The sequence below is a fragment of the Lepus europaeus genome, chromosome 3, assembly GCF_033115175.1.
Source record: "Lepus europaeus isolate LE1 chromosome 3, mLepTim1.pri, whole genome shotgun sequence".
Lineage (NCBI taxonomy): Eukaryota > Metazoa > Chordata > Mammalia > Lagomorpha > Leporidae > Lepus > Lepus europaeus.
The window spans coordinates 115,423,951-115,447,225 of NC_084829.1; the positions used below are offsets into that span (position 1 = coordinate 115,423,951).

The 23,275-nt window shown below is 37.8% G+C and overlaps 1 protein-coding gene across 1 annotated transcript in view; it reads left to right on the forward strand.

Moving 5' to 3' along the window:
- KPNA5 (karyopherin subunit alpha 5) overlaps window positions 1-23,275 on the forward strand; it is a 78,807-nt gene that overhangs the window by 16,281 nt on the left and 39,251 nt on the right. Inside the window, exons 5-7 of the mRNA XM_062186663.1 lie at window positions 1,641-1,735; window positions 11,627-11,758; window positions 13,627-13,715. Coding sequence (XP_062042647.1) covers window positions 1,641-1,735; window positions 11,627-11,758; window positions 13,627-13,715 — 316 coding nt within the window. The remainder of the gene's footprint in view (window positions 1-1,640; window positions 1,736-11,626; window positions 11,759-13,626; window positions 13,716-23,275) is intronic.

Sequence of the window (23,275 nt, forward strand, 5' to 3'; positions counted from 1 at the left end):
ACTATGGCTGGTGTGCTGCTCCGATCTGAAGCCACGAGCCAGGTGCTTCCTCCTGGTCTCCCATGTGGGTGCAGAGCCAAAGCACTTGGACCATCTTCCACTGCCTTCCCAGTCCTGGGCCACAGCAGAGAGCTGGACTGGAAGAGCAGCAACCGGGACAGAATCTGGTGCCCCAACCAGGACTAGAACCCAGGGTGCCGGCGCTGCAGGCGAAGGATTAGCCTAGTGAGCTGCGGCGCCGGCCCGGGTAAAAGGATTAAAAATATATGTATATTGCTTTATTATGTTGCTGTTTTAGTACTGTAAGATTTTAATTGATTCTAGGACCTGAAAATGACATTTTGAAGAAGGTAGACTTTTTATTTAAAACACTGAAAACGTTTATGATGGAGAAACCTAGTTCTTTGTAAAATTTTTATGTGTTTATTTTTATGAGTTTCTTTTAAAGATTTTTATTTATTTGAAAGAGTAACACTGAGAGAGAAGGAGAGGCAGAGAGAGAGAGAGAGAGAGAGAGAGAGAGAAAGAGAGAAAGGTCTTCCATCCCTGGTTCACTCCCCAATTGGCTGCAATGGCCGGAATTGCGCTGATCTGAAGCTGGGAGCCAGGAGCTTCCTCCAGGTCCCCATTCAGGTTCAGGGGCCCAGGGACTTGGGCCATCTTCTACTGCCTTCCCAAGCCATAGCAGAGAGCTGGATTGGAAGTGGGGTAGTCAGGACTTGAACTGGCGCCCTTATGGGATGCCGGCACTGAAGGCGGTGGCTTTACCTGCTACACCACAGCACCAGCTCCTATTTTCATGTTTTATTTGAAAGGCTGAGAGAGACAGACAGGTCTTTCATCCACAGTTTCATCCCCCAGTGGCCACAACAGCCAGCCTGGAGCAGATCAAAGCAAAGAGCCTGGATCTCTGTCCTAGTCTCCCATGTGAGTGGCAGGGACCCAAATACTAAAGACATCTTCTGCCTCCCAGGGTATATATTAGCAGGTAGCTAGGTAGAAGAATCAGGATACAAACATGGCACTGTGATATGGTATATAGGCATCCCAAGCAGAGATTTAGGAAGTTTAAATATTTACATAGGAATTGTTTTTATATTTATTCAAATGGCAGGGTGACACAAAAACAAGGAAAGACTGATAGCAGACCAAGAGATCTTCACCTGCTGTTTTACCCCCTAAATGCCCAAAACAGGCATGGCTGGGCCAGGGTGAAGCCAGGAGCTTGAAAATCCCACATTGGTGGTAGGGATCCAAATACTTGGCCATAATTTGCTGCCTTTCCAGGAGCATTAGCAGGAAACTGTATCAGAAGCTGAGTAACCAAGACTCAAATAGGCACTGAGATATGGGATGCAAGCATCTCTATCATCAGTTCAACCTATTATGCTACAATGCCCACGCCAGGAAATATTTTTTTTTTTAAAGTTCTTATCATTATAGTTAGTAAGTATAGTTTGCTTCCCCCAAAATATTTTAATTATGAAAACATTTGTCTTCAGTTACTTGTAGCTCAAGCGCTTTAAATTTGAGCCAGGGAACTCTTGAAAATTTATTCTATGTACTCTGTTGATTGACTCAGCAATAGTATCATTGTCTTTTTGTAACTATGTAGTAACTTAATTTTTTTCAATTTTTAGAACCTAATCCACCAATAGACCAAGTTATACAAAAGCCAGGAGTTGTACAGAGATTTGTGAAATTTCTTGAAAGAAACGAAAATTGTACTTTACAAGTGAGTCTAAATTTTCTTTCTTTATTTCTGGAGATGACCTATTAATTTCTAGTGAAAGCAACTTCTGCAATATTGACTATATTGTGGGCATTCTGTAATACTTGTCAGTTAAAGGAAAATATTTTGCCATTTACCTGTCTTACCTTTGATATAGTTGCAATGCTAGTTTCTTCAGGAATCTTTTTTTTTAAGATTTATTTATTTATTTATTTATTTGAAAGGTGGAATTATGTACAGAGGAATAGACAGAGAGAGGTCTTCTATCTTCTGGTTCACTCCCCAAGTGTCTGCAATGGCTGTGGCTGGGCCAGGCCAAATCCGTAAGCCAGGAGCTTCATCTGGGTCGTTTCCCACATGGATAGCAGGGGCCAAGTACTTGGTCCATCTTCCTTTGCTTTTCTATGTGCATTAACAGGGAAATAGATAGGAAGTGGAGCAACCAGAACTCGAACTGGTGCTTATATGGGATGCTGGCATGGCAGACAGCAGGTTAACCTGCTGGGTCACAACTCCCACCCCACTTTTTATTTTCTTAAGCAATTTTAGCTAAAGTAAATAAAATCATTCCTAAAAAAAAGTTACCTTTAGTAACTTTCTATCTTAGAAAACCTTAAATTAGAATGTTAATGGTTAAATTTCTTTCTGTTCTTAGCTTCCCAGTGATGTAACTTTCACCTCTTTAAACATTTTTAACTAACTAATTATTTTAGGAAAAAGAATAAATTAGTATGATCTACTGGAAATGTGATCCAAGTTAGGTTTGTCTAAAGAGCATTGCTTTCCTACCATGATCCAGTTTTAAGATACCTTCCAAATAATTTCTCACTAAGATTTGAATTACTAAAGTTTGCAAATATTTTACTGGTAAAAAATGATTGCTTTTCCTGACTTTGATTGCTATATTTTATTGTGTAGTTGTAATACAGAGTAGAATTTTATTCGTTCCAGGAATTACACAAGATGTACCTCTTACTTATCAATGCTTTTTTGCTTTTCTTTATTAAGAAAAGATGTATTTGAAATGCAGAGTTTACAGAGAGAGAAGGAGAGACAGATTTTTTTTTCTGAAAACTTTTATTTAATAAATATAAATTTCATAGGTACAGCTTTTGGAATATAGTGGTTCTTACCCCCATACCTGCCCACCCACCGCAACGCCTGTCATACCTCCTACTCCCTCTCTCATCCCATTCTTAATTAAGATTCATTTTTAATTAGCTTTATATATACAAGATCAACTTATACTAAGTACTTATACTAAGTAAAGATTTCAACAGTTTGCTCCTATACAGACACACAAAGTATAAAGTACTATTTGAAGACTACTTTTCCCGTTAATTCTCATAGTACAACACATTAAGGACAGAGGTCCTGCATGAGGAGCAACAGTACAATGACTCCTATTGTTGATTTAACAATTGACACTCTTACTTATGACGTCAGTGATCACCCAAGGCTCTTGTTATGAGCTGGCAAGGCTATGGAAGCCTTTTGAGTCCTCAAACTCTGTCAGTATTTAGACAGGGCCACGATCAAAGTGGAAGTTCTCTCCTCTCTTCAGAGAAAAGTACCTCTTTCTTTGATGGCCCCTTCTTTCCACTGGGATTTCACTCACAGAGATTCTTCATGTAGATCTTTTTTTGCCACAGTGTCTTGGCTTTCCATGCTTGAAATGCTCAGAGAGAGATCTTACATCCACTGGTTTACTCCCCCAAATGGTTGCAAGGAAGCCAGGAGCCTGGAGATTCCTTCTCTGTTAAGGGTGCAGGGGCCCAAATACTTTGGCCATCCTTGAATGCTTTCTCAGGTACACCAGCAGAGAGCTGGATCAGAAGTGAAGCTGCTGGAACTTGAACCAGCACCTATATAGGATGCTGGTGTTGCTGGCCTGTTGCATTATAGTGCCAGCCTCTACAGAATGAGTCTTTATGAAATAATCTTTGATTAACTGAAAAGAGAAAAATTAATTTTAGGAGTAACAGTTTGCATATGCAGAGAGCGTGTATTCAAGTATGTAGGAAACTTTAGCATTTTTAGTCAATATAATGAAAACATAATTAAATCCAAGAGTAAGGTTTTGGTGTGGCTATGTCCCTACTGTGTTATGCAAGGATGTGTGAAATCTGCTAGGTCAGACTAAAAGTCAGTCTTACTAACAGAAAGACCTCAGATAGGCGGTCTACAGGCCAGGTTGGCCCTATAAACAGGTTGGCCTGTATATGTTTTAAAATGTTAATTAGAGGAATTTAAAAATTCAGGGCATTTCATTTGAACATCCAGACTTATAGATGGCCTCTTTTGACAAATCACAAGATTTGACATTGCTGCTACATAATCATGATGAAATAGAGCTGAATGTCTTTTTTTTTTTTTTTAGTTATTAGAATGTTCTTTTTTTTCAAATGTTTATTTTCATCAACTTGAAAGGCAATATGACAAAGAGAATGAGAGTGATGCCAGCTCTCTAAGTAGTGGCTTAAAGCACAATGCCACAACACCTGCTCCATGGTCTCTCTCTCTCTCTTTTTTTTAATCATTGCCATGTACTTCAGTTTTTTCACAATTCTCACTTGCTCATGGCTCATTTTATATTAATTGTCTCCTTTTATTTATGAGTTTGCCAATCATCAGTAGGCTTTCTCCTGGAAGATACCAAGCAGAATTTTATGAAGTAAGCTTTTAGGTGTCCTTTGTAAAAAATATTGACAATTGAGGGGTGGGCTCCATGGCTCACTTGGTTAATCCTCCGCCTGCAGCACTGGCATCCCATATTGGTGCTGGGTTCTAGTCCTGGTTGCTCCTCTTCCAGTCCAGCTCTCTGCTGTGGCCCAGGAGGGCAGTGGAGGATGGCCCAAGTGCTTGGGCCCCTGTACTTGCATGGGAGACCAGGAAGAAGTGCCTGGCTCCTGGCTTTGGATCGGCGTAGCGGCCATTTGGGGAGTGAACCAACTGAAGGAAGACCTTTCTCCCTGTCTCTCTCTCTCACTGTCTAACTCTATCTGTCAAATAAAAAAAAAAATCTACAGTTGATTAGGACTATGTTCTTCATTTTGTTTTTCAAGATTTATTTATTTCTTTGAAAGGCAGAGCAACAGATATGCAGAGAGAGAGAGAGAAAGAGAGAGAGAGGAAGGTAGGTAGGTCTTCCATCCGCTGATTCACTCCCCAGATGGCTGCAATGGCTGGAGCTATGCTGATCCAAAGCCAGGAGCTAGGTGCATCTTTCTGGTCTCCTATATGGGCACAGGGGCTCAAAGACTTGGGTCATCTTCCACTTCTTTCCCGTGCCACAGCAGAGAGCTGGACGAGAAGTGGAGCAGCTGAGACTTGAACCGGCACCCATATGGGATTCCATCACTGCAGGTTGCAGCCCTATCCACTATGCCACAGTGCCCGCCTCTACATTCTTTTATATAAATCCCTTAAATTTTTTTCTTAGTATCACATATAATAGTAACTACTTTACTATGTTTCAGTGATGTGTCAGTTATAGTTACTGATTAATCTGCCTGTGGATTTGTAGGTTGCTTTCAGTTATTCACTAACATTATGATGGAGCATAGGCTTGACTTTTCTCTTGTTTGCTTCAATTAAAAATCTATTGTTTGGGCTGGTGCCGTGGCTCACTAGGCTAATCCTCCACCTGTAACGCCGGCACCCTGGGTTCTAGTCCTGGTTGGGGCGCTAGATTCTGTCCCGGTCACTCCTCTTCTAGTCCAGCTCTCTGCTGGGCCTGGGAAGGCAGTGGAGGATGGCCCAAGTGCTTGGGCCTTACACCCACATGGGAGACCAGGAGGAAGCACCTGGCTCCTGGCTTCAGTTCAGCTCTGCCCGCTGGCTGTAGCGGCCATTTGGGGGGTGAACCAACGGAAAAAGGAAGACCTTTCTCTCTGTCTCTCTCTCTCTCTCTCACTGTCTAACTCTGCCTGTCAAAAAAAAAAAAAAAAAACAACAACAGAAAAAACTATTGTGTATAAGTATATCTGAATCCTGATTGAGTTGATATGAATAAATTCTGAAAAGTTGTGACATTTAAAAGAATAGCAGAAGTCCCTGTCCTGACTGTGCTTAATTAATAATGACCTCTTAATGTTGAGCAAAGACATACATCTTTCAATTTCAAACATCCTTGTTTCTGAAATTAGCCAAATAAGGATACATGATCCGTAAGGAAACAGTAGTACCTTTTATAATTCTGAGTTCCTTAATAGAATATAATTGTAAAAAGTAATGTATCTTGGATCTGCGAAGATGGCAGAGTAGGGAGGGAGCTTACTGCTCTAGCCCAGGAGAAGATAGTTTAAAAAAAGTGGAGACAGTGCAGTCTCAGGGAAGAATTAGGGAAAAAACGGCAGAGGAAAAACTACTGAATTGGAGAGACACGATGGACCTACAAGGAGGATGTGGGCGGCCCATGGCTTGGGACTCCATGAGCTGAGAGCCTACGCACAAGTGCTGGAAAGTGAGGTGAAATGAGACCGCAGTAGCCCAAGCCACTGGAGAAAAACTGGCGGAAGAGCCTAGAGGGAATAAGGCTTGAAGCCTTGAAGCCCTGTGGGGGAAAATGTACCAGCCAAACTAGAGAACAAAAAAAAAAAAAAAAAAGGATGGTATAGACATGTTTCTCTCTTTCTAATCACCTTACTAAAGTGGAGAAGCCGATAGAGCAGGTGCTATTTTGGTTATAAGTAACAGCTGCACCAGCTTGTGTCTGTGCCTGGCAGTCAGCCGAGCAGAAACTCCTGACTCTGATGGGGAAAAATGACAGGGAGCTAGGAGCTTGTGACTGTGTGAAGCTTTTGAACTGGGACAGTGAAAAACAGACAAATTTAAAAAAAAAAAAAAAAAAAAGTGGTGGGAGAACTCACGGTATGGCTGGAACTTTAAGCAGTCTCAGTGGGAGATACCACAAGCTTGGGGGCTCCTGGTTACCTGGTAAGAGACATCACTGGGGAATCTGAACTTATATGGAGGACTACACAGATCTTCTGTGTGTTCCTTGGGACAGGGATGACAAATATTGTACCCACTGGGGCTAGCACTCAGGTACTGGTCTCCATCAGGGAGAAGAGTTCAGTTGAGCAGAATTACTTCCCTTCGGATTCAAAAAAAAGAGAAGATTTACCACACCAAATCTGGGTGTGTCACCTTAGGCACACCCTTAACCCTGGAGAACTGAACAGAGCTCTCTGACCATACCCACTACAAGCCTCTAGAGATTCACTGAAAGCAGACAATCCACTTGTCTTCAGAGTCATATCTTCACAAATGCCGAACAACAAACACAACAATCCAAGAAACAAGAATAAGGAAGACAATATGATACTCCCAAAAGAATATGACACTACAATACTAGATTATGAAGATGACGAGACAGAGAAATGCAAGAAATGGAGCTCAAAAAATTGATCGTAAGATTACATAGAGGTAATCAAAAGCAAACACACAAACTACTGAAATCCATGCAGAAAGAAAATTTTTCTCATGAAATTGAAATCTTAAGGAGGAATCAAAATGAATTGAAAAATTCAAGGTAACATGAAATTGATATATTAAAGAGAAGTCAAAATTAAATGAATTCAATAGAACAAATAAAAAATGCAGTGTAGAGCCTTAAAAACAGAATCAATGAGGCAGAAGAGAGAATATCAGGCTAAAAAGACAGAGCACAGGAAAGCATACAGTCAAACCAAAGGCAAGAAGAAGAAATTAGAAATCTAACAAACATTGTTGAGAATCTACAGGATACTATAATAAGTCAAACATTTGGGTTCTAGGAGTTCCTGAAGGCATGAAGAGAAACAAATGATTAAAAGGCATTTTTAGTGAAATACTAGCAGAAAACTTGCTAGGTTTGGAAAAAGAAAGAGATATCCAAGCACACATCCAGAACATCCAATAGACAAGACTAAAAAAGACCCTCACCACGACACATTGTAATCAAACTAACCACAGTGAAACATAAAGAAAAGATTCTAAAATGTGCAAAAGAAAAATGCCAGATTACCTTCAGAGGATCTCCAATTAGACTCACAGTAGACTTCTCATCAGAAACACTAGAGGCTAGAAGGGAATGGCGAGATATAGCCCAGGTACTAAGAAAAAAAAAACAAAACTGTCATCCTAGAATATTATATCCTGCAAAGCTCTCATGTGTGAATGAAGGAGAAATAAAGATCTTTCATAGCAAACAGAAATTGGAAGAATTTGTCACCACTCCTTCAGCCTTGCAAAAGATGCTTAAAGATGTGTTACACACAGAAACATGGTCATCAATCTGAAAGAAGGTAAAGGAAGAATATCAGTAAAAGATCAAAGGAATTTCAAAGTTTAAGTATCTTTGGAAAAATGGCAGGGCAAAGTCATTACTTATCAGTAATCACATTGAATGTAAATGGCCTCGTGTCTCCAGTTAAAACGTACAGACTGGCTAAATGGATTAAAGCACAGAACCTATCTCTTTGTTGCTTACAAGAAACACATCTTTCCAACAAAGGTGCATGCAGACTGAAAGTGAAAGGTTGGAAAAAGATATTCCATGCCAGCAGAAATCAATAAAGAGCTAGTGTAGCCATCTTAATATCAGACAAAATAGATTTTAACAGAAAAACTTTTAAAAGAGACAAAGGAGGGCACTATATAAAGATTAAAGGATCAATTCAACAGGAAGATGTAACTATTATGACTGTATATGCACCTAATTACAGGGCACCTGGCTATTTAAAAGAAATGTTAAGGGATTTCAAGGGAGACTTAGACTCCATACAATAGTACTAGGGGACTTCAGTACTCCACTTTTAGTAATGGACAGATCAGCCAGACAGAAAATCAACAAGAAAACAGCAGATTTAATCAACACTGTAGACCAAATGGAACAAACAGTTATTTAAAGAGCTCCACTAAGAGACTATTGGAAATCATAGGAGAGTTTGGTAAAGTAGCAAGATATAAAGTCAATGCACAAAATTCAACAGCCTTTATATACATAGACAATGCCATAACTGAGAAAGAACTAAGATCAATCCCATTCACAATAGATACAAAAAATTAATTACCTTAGAATAAACTTAACCAAGGATGTCAATGAACTCTCTGATGAGAATTACAACACTTAAAGAAATAGGCGAAGATAACAAAAAATGGAAAAAATCTAACATGCACATGGATTGGAAAAATCAGTATCGTCAAAATGTCCATTCTTCCAAAAGCAATTTACAGATTCAATGCAATACCAATAAAAAAAAAAAAAACCAAAGCCATTCTCAGATCTAGATAAAATGATGCTGAAATTCATATGGAAAACAGGAGACCCTGAATAACTACAGCAACCCTTGGCCAGCGCCGTGGCTTAACAGGCTAGTCCTCCGCCTTGTGGCACCGGCACACTGGGTTCTAGTCCCGGTTGGGGCGCTGGATTCTATCCCAGTTGCCCTTCTTTCAGGCCAGCTCTCTGCTATGGCCCGGGAAGGCAGTGGAGGATGGCCCAAGTCCTTGGCCCTGCACCCGCATGGGAGACCAGGAGAGGCACCTGGCTCCTGGCTTCGGATCAGTGCGATGTGCTGGCCTCAGCGGCCATTGGAGGGTGAACCAACGGCAAAAAGGAAGACCTTTCTCTCTGTCTCTCTCTCTCTCTCACTATCCACTCTGCCTGTCCAAAAACAAAAACAAAAAACAAAAAACTACAGCAACCTTATACCAGATTTCAAGACAAACTACAGGGTAGTTGTAATCAAAACAGCCTGGTACTGATATAGAAACAGATTGATAGACCAATGGAACAGAATAGAAACACCAGAAATCAATACAAGCTTCTACAATCAGCTTAACTTTGACAAAGTAGCTAAAATCAATTTCTAGAACAAGGACAGTCTTATCAACAAATGGTGTTGGGAAAACTAGATTTCCATATGCAAAAATATGAACCAAGACCCCTCCCTTATACCTTACATAATAATCTACTCAACATGGATTAAAGATCTAAATCTACAACCTGACACCATCAAATTATTAGAGAACATCTGGAGAAACCCTGCAAAATATTGACACAGGCAAAGACCTCTTGGAAAAGACCCCAGAGGCACAGGCAGCCAAAGGCAAAATGAACAGTTGGGATAACATCACATTGAGAGGTTTCTGTACTGCAAAAGAAACAGCAAAGTGAAGATGCAACCAGCAGAATGGGAGAAAATATTGGCAAGTAACCCAACTGATAAATGATTAATAACCAAAATCTACAAAAACATCAAGAAACTCCACAGCAACAAAACAAACAAACCACTTAAGAGATGAGCCAAGGACCTAAACAGACATTTTTCTGAGAGGAAATCCAGATGGCCAACAGACGTATGAAAAAATGTTCAGGATGACTAGCCATCACTGAAATGCAAATCAAAACCACAATGAGGTTTCACCTCACCCTGTTTAGAATGGCTTTTATATAAAAATCAACAAACAACAGATACTGGTGAGAATGTTAGGAAGAAGGCACACTAATTCACTGTTGGTGGGAATGCAAACTGGGCAAAAGCCACTATGGAAGACACTTTGGAGACACCTCAGAAATCTGAATAAAGCCCTACTATACGACCCAGCCATCCCACTCCTCGGAATTTATCCAAGGGAAATTAAACTGGCAAATAAAATAGCTATCTGCACCTCAATGTTTATTGCAACTCAATTTGCAATAACTAAGACATGGAATCATCCTAAGTGCTTATCAATGCAAGACTGGATAAAGAAATTATGGGATATGTACTCTATGGAACACTACACAGCAGTAAAAAAAAAAAAAAATGAAATCTGGTCAATTGCCACAAAATGGAGGAATCTGGAAAAACAGCATGCTGAGTGAAATTAGCCAGACCCAAAAGGACAAATATCACATGTTCTCCCTGATCTATGACAACTAACTGAGCACCTAGAAGGAAATACTTAACACGGAAGTATTCTTAGGTGTTTAAATCTGGTTGAAATTGATCCCTGTTAAAAATAAAAGCAAGTATAAGAGAGGGAGGAGCTATACAGTTTGGCACACATTCCCTTGGACTTACCCCTAAGGGTAAAGCTAAAAACTTGCCATGGTACTCCAAATCCTATTAAGTTGGCAGGTACCAATGCCATCTTAATAGTTAAAGTGATCAGTTTAAGTTCTAAATAATGTTGGAGTCTGTGGCCTCAAGATGCTTCCATAGCCTTAGCAGCTCATGACAAGAGCCTTGGGTGATCACTGATGTCATAAATAAGACTGTCAATTGTTAAATCAACAACATTAGTCACTGTGCACTTGCTCGCCATGTAGGACCTCTGTCCTTAATGTGTTGTACTATGAGAATTGACAGTGAAACTAATCTTCAAACAGTACTTTATACTTCCTGTGTCTGTGTGTGCAAACTGTTGAACTCTTTACTGAATATAGAGTTGATCTTCTGTGTATAAACATAATTAAAAATGAATCTTAATGAAGAATGAGATAGGAGAGGGAGTAGGAGGTGGAATGCTTTGGGGGTGGGAGGGTGGGTATGGGGGGAAGATCCACTATAATCCAAAATTTGTATTTTGAAATTTATATTTATTAAAAGCTTTCTATAAAGAAGTAATATATCTTATTTATATAAACTACTTGCTGGAGAACACTTGATTCTCAATAATAAGCAGTTTTTTAAAGTATAAATTCAAATGTGTTTATATTTTCATTATATTCTGAGTTCTTATTTTTCCAGAGTGAAAAAACACTTCTTAATTAAGAGTTTCTATATAGGAAATCCAACTTCACAGTGAATCTGAATAATCCAAATCAGTCTTTCTTTTAGACTTGTCTAACTGAATCTTTAGTCTTTTCCTTTCTGATGTTTCTTTGCTGTTTTCATTTATTTCACTTTTTGTTCCTTTTAGTTTGAAGCTGCATGGGCATTAACTAACATAGCATCTGGAACTTTTCTACATACCAAAGTAGTGATTGAAACAGGGGCTGTTCCAATTTTTATCAAACTTCTTAATTCAGAACATGAAGATGTTCAGGAACAAGTAAGTTTCTAATTTATACTGTTTTATTAGCTATATTTAAATTTTCAAAGTACCATTTGCAATTATGATTATATTCCATTTTTGTATATAATTGCCTGTACTGTGGATTTATTAAAATATAGTAGTTTCTTTGTAGTGCATAATTGTAAGAGCAATGAATTTTCTGAGGCATAATCCTGGATTCCCTGTAAGTGATCTCATCTAGCACAGGAATTACTATTCCTATTTATAAAGAGCAGTACTGAGCCACAGAAAAGTTAGTAACATATCCATCATAGGGAATGGCTGAACCAGGTTTTAAACCGGGGCTAAACTGACTCCTTATTCTTTGCATGTATGTGGATTATTTTGTTGTTACTTTTAAATATCATTTTACTTTTAATAGAACCATTTTCATAAAATTCATGAATAAATTTGTTATGAGGGAAAATTTAGTATTATATAATTGTACTCTTCTAGAAAATCAAGTATTTTGGCATTTTTGTTTTAAGCCTTTCTTTTGTTTTGGAAGCCTTTCTTCTGGTGTTAGTTATTCTTCCAAGAAAATTTTACTGATTAATTAATAAATCCACTTAGATATGTACCATATTCTATCTAGTCCTCAATTGTTGTACATTTGAGTTATTTTTAACTTCATATTCTTAAGGTACAAAAGTGATGAGCATCATTATTTATCCATCATTATTTATCCTTCTTAATGTGCCTTTATATTGGTTCATTAGGGAAAATGACTACTCTGTCAAAAGATAGAAATTTCTTAAGACTCTTAGTAGCCTCCAAAGTTGACCAACAGTATTATTCTAAGTAATGTTCCATCAGCAATCTATTATACTTCATGGGGTAGATAGTATGTTTACTTTAAAGATAAGTTTAGCTCTACTAGAGTAGATGTTAAAAATATTAATTCATGTTTTAAATGTTAAAATTAAAGTTTCTCAGTTGAAGAAATAACATGTATTTTTGTATTTATGTAAAATATTTAAGTGAAAATATATTAAAATGATAATTTGCAAAATTTCTTATTTAAGTGAATAATTTGACATTTTGCTGTCATTCGTTTTAAAACATAAAGTGAAGTCTTAATCCTAAATTTATTTTCAGGATCAATCTAAGCTATTGCCTCATTTTTCTTTGTCTTTATTTACTTTTGTTATTTTACAAAACAGTCCCTTTTTTTTTTTTAAATATTTATTTATTTAAAAGTCAGAGTTACACAGAGAGACAAGGTGAGGCAGAAAGAGAGAGAGAGACATCTTCCATCTGCTGGTTCACTCCCCAATTGGCTGCAAAGGCCAGAGCTGCGCCGTTTTGAAGCCAGGAGCCAGGAGCTTCTTCTGGGTCTCCCACACGAGTGCAGGGCCCAAGGACTTGGGCCATCTTCTACTGCTTTCCCAGGCCATAGCAGAGAGCTGGATTGGAAGCAGAGCAGCTGAGTCTCGAGCTGGCACCCAGATGGGATGCCGGCACTGCAGGCGGTGTCTTTATCCTCTATGCCACAGTGCTGGCCCCAAAACAGTCTCTTCTAATAAGAGAAGTTCTTGGCAAACTTCTAGTATAAGTAATTGGAAAATTCACCAGATAGATGGTTTTTGTCTCTCTATGTGGATTCAACAAATTTACTTTGTTGAATAGTACTGAAATTCCACTGTTTTGGAAGGAAACTTTTAAAATACTCTCACTTCCAATTTGATTAGAAATAATATTAAATTAAATTTTGTAGATTTTCTTTTCTTATTGCCCTGGCTTTTAATTTCATATATTGTTGAAAACTATTGCTTTGTTCATTTTGTACTAAAATTCCCTTCTTAGAGAAAGCATTTTATTTAAGGTACTATTTTAAAATAACACTTTTTTCTTATATTGCTAAGGCTGTTTGGGCACTTGGTAATATTGCTGGTGATAATGCAGAATGCAGAGATTTTGTGTTGAACTGTGAAATACTTCCACCTCTTTTAGAGTAAGTACTTTATTTAAATTTATCATAATTAAATTATGACTCCTTTTGGAAAAGAAAGCTATGTACTTCATTGTGGTTCTTCATTTACAATTAAGTTCTCCAGTAATATTTTAAAATTTTGCTTCTGGTTAGCCCTGTATGCAGTAGCCTAAAGTAGGCAAACCAGGAAACAATTTCAAACAATGTCATAACTACATTTTTCATGGTCTCTTAAAACGAACTCACCAGTGGTTTTTAGTTCCTTCATGTTTATTTACTGTGTTAAAATAATTGTTCTACCGAACAAGGATATATGGTTGTTTATAACACAGCAAATATTTAATACTTGAATAGATGAGATATTTAGGGTGTCAGTAGGTTTTTCTTTTTTATTTTCAAAGGTTTATAGAAGAAAGATGAAAGAGACTTTTCTTTAGATTAGAATTTTACTTAAAATCAGTTACCAATCATATAAAATATTTTACTGAAATAATAAAATAGTTTGAAAGTGTCTTTATATGTGTAATTTGTCATTCACTAAAATGATCTTTCTTTAGACTAAATGTCAATGGCAAGTAATAAGAAAGAAATTTACGTACCAGGTAGTTAGAAGGAAAGCTTTTACCCTTTATAATTTCTATTCCATTCTGCATCCTCGCCAGCTGAAGAATTAAACAGAATCAATGTTTAGATAGTAGTTTACAAAAGACATTTTTCTCCTTTAGAGCAACTAGCTTTCTGTGGACAGAAGTGATATCTTGGCATGACTTCGTTCAACTAACATTAATTTGGGACCTACTTTACACACGCCATTGAACCATTTACTGCAAATTTCATTTACTGTGGGCTTACCAAAGTTGATGTTCCATTGTATTTCAGAATTTATCTGCATTATAAAAGGAAATACTAATTTAGAGTTCAATATCAAAGTCATTTTGAAGTCTGTTCTATTGAAAACATCTCTTAAAATTTCTGAGATTTTACTGACCTGATTTTATGGTTTCCATATTGAGCGCTTTATTTCTCTTTTTAGTCCTGATTCTCTATCTCTAGGTCATTTTATTGTTTGTTAATATCTCTGGTTGATAACTGTTTATGAAATAGTAAACACTTCTTATGTATAATCCCTTTGAATATTTAAGGGACTTTTAAATAATAACTGAAGAAACCCAACAAGAAAGTAAGTCTTAATAGTAAATAAACAGTTTAATTAGAACTACCAGTTACAGTAAATTTCAGAAAAAATTGTGAGAAGCTAGTTTCAGAGTTTCATTTTTATAAAATTTGATATTAGAAAGATTTGTTTAAAAATTGAGAGAAGTAATAAAAATGGAAATAAGTCAACTACCAGATGCCCTTATTTAGTTGGACAAAATGAAGATTTGTTAGCTTAAAAATTATTATGAATTATGTATTCTCACATTGAAATTTACATTTAGCTAATGTGTAAGTAAATATAAAAGCTTTTTATGTACCTGTCATTTGATTAATTCTATTTGAATGAATTTTATTAGTAATTCATTTTATTCTCAGTAAATGTGAATCTTTAAGTTTTATAGATTTCATGCTGAAACTTTATTATTTTAATTTAATTCTACTTCAGCATATAATATAGCAAGAAAGGATTTACTTTCTCATAGTAACGATATTGATACAGAAAAAAAACAATGTATATTAATAGTTGGCCAACTTTAAGCCTTCAGGCTAAATCTGGCTTGCTTTCTGCTTTTGTAAATTAAGTTTTATTAAACAGAGCCAGATTCGATCACTTAATGTCTTGGTTGCTTTCCTGTTACATCAGCAGAGTTCAGTTGCAACAGAAAAAGAGTGCCTACAAAGCATGAAATATTTATTGAAAAAAAAATTGTCAACCCTAATACACACAATTAGTTTAACTCTTATTTCTAAATGAATTGTATTTTTAGGAGGACTCAAATCTATTTATAGTGATACTTTAAGGACAGACTTTTTTTCAATGTGGTGAAATATAAATAACATAAAACTAACCAATTGTATAGGTCAGTGGCATGAAGTACATTTTAGTGTTGAACAAATATCACTATTCCCTAGTTCCAGAACCTTTTTACAACCACAAATAGAAACCCATTACCCATTAAGCAGTTATATGCCATTTCCCCATTGTTTTTGGAAACCACAAGTATGCTTTCTGTTTCTGTGGATTTTCCTGTACTTGATTTGACATATAAATGGAATCATATAATATATGACCTTTTGTACTGACTTGTTCCTGTTAGTGTATTGTTTCCATGTTGTTACATGTGTTAGTACTTTATTTTTATGGAAGAATAATATTCCATTGTAGAGCATGTATTTTGTTTACCCATTTGTCAGTTGATGGGCATTTTGATCATTTGATTATTGACCACTATAAATAATTGTGCCATTGAGCATTTATGTACAGTTTTTGTTTGAACATGGGTTTTCAAGTCTTGTGGGTATGTAGTACACCTAGAAGAAGAATTTGCATGTGTATCTGTTATCTTTGACTTTTTTGTAACTACCAAACTATTTCCTAAGCAACTCTACCATCTTAAATTCCCATCTTTACATCCTCACCAAGAATTCATATCAACTATTATTTTGATTTAAATCATCCTAGAAGGTATAAGGTATTATCTCATTCTGCTTTCAGTTGCTTTTCCCCAATGACAGTGAACGTCCTTTCATGTGAGTGTTGGCCATTTGTATATCTCTTTTGGAGAAATGTGTATCAAATCCTTAAGTACTAAAAAATATCAAGGTGCACATAGACATCCACCTGTCCCAGCATGATTTGTTGGGGAGAGTCTTCTTTCCCAATTGAATGGTCTTGGTACCTTGTTGCAAATTATTTGATTGTAGACGCGTGAGTTTATTTCTAGATTTTTAATTCTATTCTATTGATTTGTATATGTACCAGTACCAAACTATTTTGATAGCCATAACTATCAAAAGAGATGTGAGTTTTCCAACTGCTGCTCGTCACGGGGCAGCAGGTCCGATAGAGCTCCTTAGGGCCAGCCTGGGGAGCTCAGGGGCCGAGCAGGATGATGAGTGTCGGCGGCAGAGGAACCACACAGGAGCTGGGAGATCAGTCAACGCCCAGGGTGCAGCCAGGTTCTCGACTTTATTGGGAGGGGAAGAGCTTTTATACACACAGAAAGGGGTCTCTCCAGGGCACAAGGGAACCAAGCCAACCAGCTGAAAGGTAAGGCAGGACACGAGCCGGGCACACCCTCAAGGGCCTATCACAGCCGAGGACACATACTGTCCATGAATATGGAAGTCTCCTGTCAGGCTAGGTACCTCCCCCAGGGGCCATCTTGGATTGTTGGAAATGCTGAGTCACTGGGATGCGGAAGTGCGGCAAACTTGAGCAAAGGTTTAGCGGCCTTGTTGAGCGAAGGCTTAGCAACTTTGTTTCCTTTCCGTTTGGAGCCCCCCCCCCCCAGCTTACTCTTTTTCAAGATTGACAGTTGCAGACACTTGAGAGCCACTATCTTCAAATACATTAATTTAAAAAAAAAAGTTACAGAGAGAAAAGGAGAAAGAAAGAGAACTTCTATCCACTGGTTCATATCCTAAATAGCCACCTAGGCCAGGGCTGGGTCTGGCCAAACCAGGAGGTTCATACAGGTCTTTTGTGTAAATACAAGGACTAAGTACTTGGGCTATCTTCTGCTACATTTCTCAGGCCGTTAGGGAGCTGGATTGGAAGTTGAGCAGCCAGGACTTGAACTGGTACCCATATGTGATGCTGATTTCACAGGTGGCAGCTTAACCCACTTTACCACAATGCTGGCCGTGGGCCATATCTTTTTGATAGTGATTCTATCAGGTCTGTAGATTTCCTTGGAAAATACTGTCTTAACAATATTGTCTTCCGTTCCATGCACATGAGATATTATTTATTTTGTTTAGATATTTCATTTTAACAACATTTTATAGTTTTCAGTGTACAAGACTTATACCTCCTTGGTTAATTTTTTCTTTTTCAAAGTATAGATAGTCTCTGACATAGCATGATTTATTTAGCTTTCAATTTTTTGGAGTTTTTATTGGTATGAAAGTGATACAATTCAGGAGAAACTGTACTTGGAAATTTGAATTTTGACCTTTTCCTGGACTAATGATATATGGTATGTTACTCTCATGATGCTGGGCAGCAGCAGGGAGCCACAGTTCCTGGCAGTCATGCTAATATGAAGTAAACAACTGATACTCTACAGTATACTATTGTTAAGTTATGATGTTCAGATGTATTAAATTTACTTTTTTAAAAAGAGATTCATTTTATTTGAAAGACAGAGTTACAGAGAGAGGTAGAGCCAGAGAGAGAGAGAGAGAGAGAGAGAGAGAGAGGTCTTCCATCTAATGGTTCACTCCCAAAATGACCACAATGGCCAGAGCTGAGCTGATCTGAAACCAAGAGCCAGGAGCTTCTTCCAGGTCTCCCAAATGGGTGCAGGGGCCCAAGGACTTGGGCCATCTTCGACTGCTTTCCCAGGCCATAGCAGAGAGCTTGATCAGAAGTGGAGCAGCCGGGACTCGAACCGGCTTCATATGGGCTGCTAGCACTGCAGGCCAGGGCTTTAACCCGCTGCACCACAGAGCCGGACCCACTAAATTCACTTTTGTCTTAAAATATTTTCATTTTGCAATAAGCTTATTGGGAGGTAACACCATCATTCATTGAGGAACATTTGTATTTTACTCTTTTTAATGCTATTACACTTGGCATTTTTTTTTTTTTTTACTTTTTCACTGATGTATTTTTTTTAAAGATTTATTTATTTATTTGAAAGGCAGAGCTATGGAAAGGCAGAGAAAGAGAGAGAGAGAGAGAGGGAGGGAGGGAGAGGGGGGTCTTTATCGACTGGTTCACTCCCCCAGATGGCACAACAGCTGGAGCTGCACCATTCTGAAGCCAGGAGCTAGGAGCTCCTTCCAGGTCTCCCACATAGGTTCAGGGGCCCAAGGCCTTGGGCCATCTTCGACTGCTTTCCCAGACCACAGCAGGAACTTGGATCATTGATCTATTTTTAAAGAAATATTATTGAAAAACAGAGTAACTGAGACAGAAGAAGAGACAAAGAATCAGAGAGATTTTTCATCAGCTCATTCACTCTCCAAATGGCCACAGAGAGCCTCAGCCAGGAGCCTGTAACTCTATCTGGATTTCCTGTGTGTAGGTGCCAGGGGCCCGGGATCTTTTGCTATTTTCCAGGTGTATTAGCAAGAAACTGGAGTGCTAGTGGAGCAGCTGGGACTCTGACCAGGGTTCATATGCAATGCCAGCATTGGTGGTTCTTAATTCATTGTGCCTCAATGCTGGCTCCTGTTCAGTGATCTTATATCCAATACAGCTGTGTTTTGTGTATTGATCTTCTAGCTTGTGACTTTGTTGAATTCATTTACACTAATAGTTATTTTGTAGGTTCTTTTGGAATTCTTTATGTAAGAACTTTTCCTCTGTGAATATACTTCCCCTTCTTGCCTTCCAGTTCATTTCTGTTTCTGTTTGTAATTGCTTGAACTTCCATTGTACTGACAAGAAGTTTCAGTACTGTGTTGCAAAGAAGTGGGGAAAGTAAGTAACTTTTTACTGTTTCTTATTTTGGAGTTGAAAGCTTCCATTCTTTCACAGTTGAATATGGTAGCCATGGTTTTCTTTGTTGTTGCTAGGGTTTTTTTTGTTTGTTTTGTTTTTTTTTTGGGTAAATGTCCTTTATTGTGTTCAGATAGTTTCCTTCTGATTTGTTGAGGTAGTTTTTTTTGGGGGGGTTGTGAAATGGTGCTGAATTCTTTGAAATGCCTTTTTTACATCAGATGACATGATCATATTTTTTCTCTTCATTCTATTAATGTGGTTTATTATACTGATATTTGTATATTGAACCGTCATTTCATTCCTGGAATAAATCTCATTTTGTCTAAGTATATAATACTTTTAATACACTACTGGGTTCAGTTTACTGTAATTGTTGTGTTCTCTTCTACATTTTAGAAGCGTTTATTATGTGAAAGGCAGAGTTACAGAGACTGAGAGAGGGAGAGATGCTTGTTCATTCCCCAAATGGTTGCAATAGCTGGAGCTGGGCTGACCGGAAGCCAGAAGCTTCTTTTGGGTCTTCCTCATGTACGCAGGGGCCCAAGCAGTTGGGCTTTCCTCTGCTGCCTTCCAGGCATATTAGCAGGGAGCTGGATTGGAAGTGGAACAGGAGGGACTCAAACTAGTGCCCATATAGGATACCAGTGCTGCAGTGGCAGTGTAACCTGCTGTGCCACAATATTTTGAAAGATTTTGAGAAGGATTTAATTCTTTATTGTTGGTGGAATTCACCAGTGAAGCAATCTGATGCTGAGCTTTTGTTTACTGAGAAGTTTTTGGTAAGTGACTCAGTATCTTCACTTGTTATGGTCAGATGTCCTATTTTTTTTCTTGAGTTGTTTTGGCTATTTCTATGTTTTAAGATTAATTTCATTCTCTATAGGTTATCTAATGAGTTTTTTTATTGTTCATATTATTTTTTATTTCTGAAAGGGCAGTGATAAAAGTCTCACTTTCATTACTAGTTTTAATGATTTGAGTCTGTTTTCCTTTGTTGATCTAGATGAGGATTTGTTAATTTGTTGATTTTTTTTCAAAGAGCCATCTTTGACTTAGTTGGTTGTAATTTTTTATTCATTAGTATATTTCTATTCATTCTTTCCTTCTGTTAGCTTTAGGTTTCATTTACTGTAATTTTTCTAGTTTCTTAAGTGGGGAAGATTGTGCTGTTTATTTTAATTTGTTTATTTATTTGAAAGGCTCACAGGAAGGGAGAGCAGTCTCCCCCTTCCTCTCTAATTGCCATTGTTTGATTTCTTTGTAAGGGACTCCATTGATTCTTTTCACATTTCCTTTCCTGTATATTTTTAAAGTTACTTTCTTAATGACAGTTAACATCCTAAATACATAATAACCTTGTTTAAATTACAATCAATTTAGCTTCAGAATTGTGCTGTTACAATAAATTTATAATTATTATTTTATGCATTTGTCTTTTAAATAATAAAAAAGAAATTACAAACCAATTCCTAAGACCCATATGTTAGGTCATTTGATTGTATCCCATAAATCTTCATTACTGTTTTTAATTTTTCTAATTCATTCTTTTCTTTGTCTGACTGAAATATTTCCAAAGGTTTTATTCTTGCTTGAATATTCTTTCTTCTGCCTCACAAGTCTGTTGTTAAGTGTTTCCACTGTATTTTTATTTGACATACTGAATTCTTCATTTCTAATATTTCATTTTGATTTCTCTCCAAAACCTCCATTTTCATGGGAAAATTTTTCCTCATATCATGTGTGGATTTCTTTAACTAGTGGATTTGCTCCTCATTTCTTCTGAGTAATCCTCTGATCAATCTTTGAGTTCCTTTTCAGGAAATTTTATCAATATCTTTCTCTTTACATTTCTAATATTGAATTGTTATTTTCCTTTGAGGGAGTCATGTTGTATTCCTTATTCTTGTTTATCAAATTTCTGCATTTATTTTTAGGCATTTGTGAAGTACTTATTGGTTTTCTCCTCTGATGGCTTTTATCTTTGAACTATTCCTCTGTAGCTTAGTGGAGTGTCTGTTCTTTCAGTGAATACTCAGGTTTGTGGTGGGTGTGGCCATGGGGGTCATAGATCTTTTTTAGCATGGGGAGGGTGTGATTACCTCTGTTGATGTAATCACACCTTCACTTCCTCTCTTCAGGGTGATCAATGCCCAGGATTAGCTGGCAGTGGTTGCAACACTCACCCATTCTGTCACATGAATTGCAGAAAGGATCTATGTAGTCCTCAGTGTTAGCATTGATCCCACTGCAGTGACCCACCCTGGGTAATCAGAGAGCTCTGAGCCTCTGGCGCCAGACACAGTGATTGCCCTGAGACTCAGTTACACCCTGCACCCTATCATGCAGTCATAGAGTTCCCACAGTCACAGGGTACAGAGATATGATCGGCCCTGCCTGCCTGTCCTGTCCACAGAGGGAGCAGATATGTTCTCAGAGCCAGCTGTCTGTATGTGATCCACCTTTATGATTTCAACCCTAGAGCCTTGACATGATGAGAGGCTGTGGGCACCTCCCAGCCCTCTATCAACTCTCCCAGCCAGACTCAACATCAGTAGAGAATGCAGATTTTTTCCTCTGGTAAAATCCTCAGATCACACGTGCACACAAGAGCCACCGTAGCCGCTGCTGGTGTCAAAATAGCATTTTCTACCTGCTGGTTGCAGGGGTCCCTTGTTAGGGGATGGAGAGAAATGTGCTTTTTTTTTTTTCTCATTGTGTCAGGTGGGTACCCTGCCCATGTTGGGGCTCCAGGCTGGATTCAAAACACTGTGGTCTGCAAGGCTTTGCCTCTGGCAGTATCACCAGTAATGGACAGCTGCAGTTTGCTCTCACCTCACTTTCCAAAGTTGGCATGTCCTCTAGGTCTTGGCTGCCAAGAATGTGTTTCTTGCTGCACATCTGTACCATACATGCTGATCTGCAGCATCCTTCTTCCTTCTGTAGAATTTCCACCGAAGAGGTCTCTCCAGTCTCCCTTGGGAATGCACTTCACCACTTTTTTCTGCTATTTTCACCTCACCTATACTAGTAGGTCTTTTCCCTGTTCAGCCATCTTGGAATCCTCCCATTAACTCTTTTGAAAATATTTAAGACAATAGATTTAAAATATTTGCATAGCAAATCCAAATGTTCCCTGGGGAAAATTTCTTTTAATTTATATGTTTTAGTATTAATGGGTCACACTATTTCTTTGTATACTTCATACTTTCTTGTTGAAAACTGGACATTTTTGTCATTACAATATGGCAACTGTGAAAATCAGATTATCTTTTTCTCCTGTGGTTCCTTCCCACCACCAGAAACCTTTTATTTAAGGAATACAAGCTTCATACATTTCATAATTACAACTCTAGGAACATGGTGATTCTTCCTACTCTACCCACCCTCCACCCATTCTCCCACCACTCTCCCACCCCCCTCTCCTATTCCCACACTTATTTTATTTTTACTGAAAACTATTTTCAGTTAACTTTGTACACATATGATTAACTCTATGTTAAGAGTTCAACAAGTAGTATGAAAAAAAAGGAACTGTTCCTCAACAGTTAAGACAAGGGCTGTTCAAAGTCATTGCTTTTCAAAATGTCAATTTCACTTCTGCAGATTGCCTTTTAGTATAAGAGGTCAGGGAGAACATATGATATTTGTCCTTTTGAGACTGGCTTATTTCACTAAGTATAATCTTTTGCAGCTTCATCCATTTTGTTGCAAATGACTGGATTTCATTGGTTTTTGTTTATGGCTGTGTAGTATTCCATTATGTAAATATCCCATAATTTCATTATCCATTCTTCAGTTGGAGGGCATTTGGGTTGATTCCACATCTTAGCTATTGTGATTGAGCTGCAATAAACATGAGGAAACAGATAACTCTTTCATATGATGATTTCATTTCCCTTGGGTAAATTCCCAGGAGTGGGATAGCTGGGTCATATGGTAGATCTATATTCTTATTTCTGAGGTATCTCCA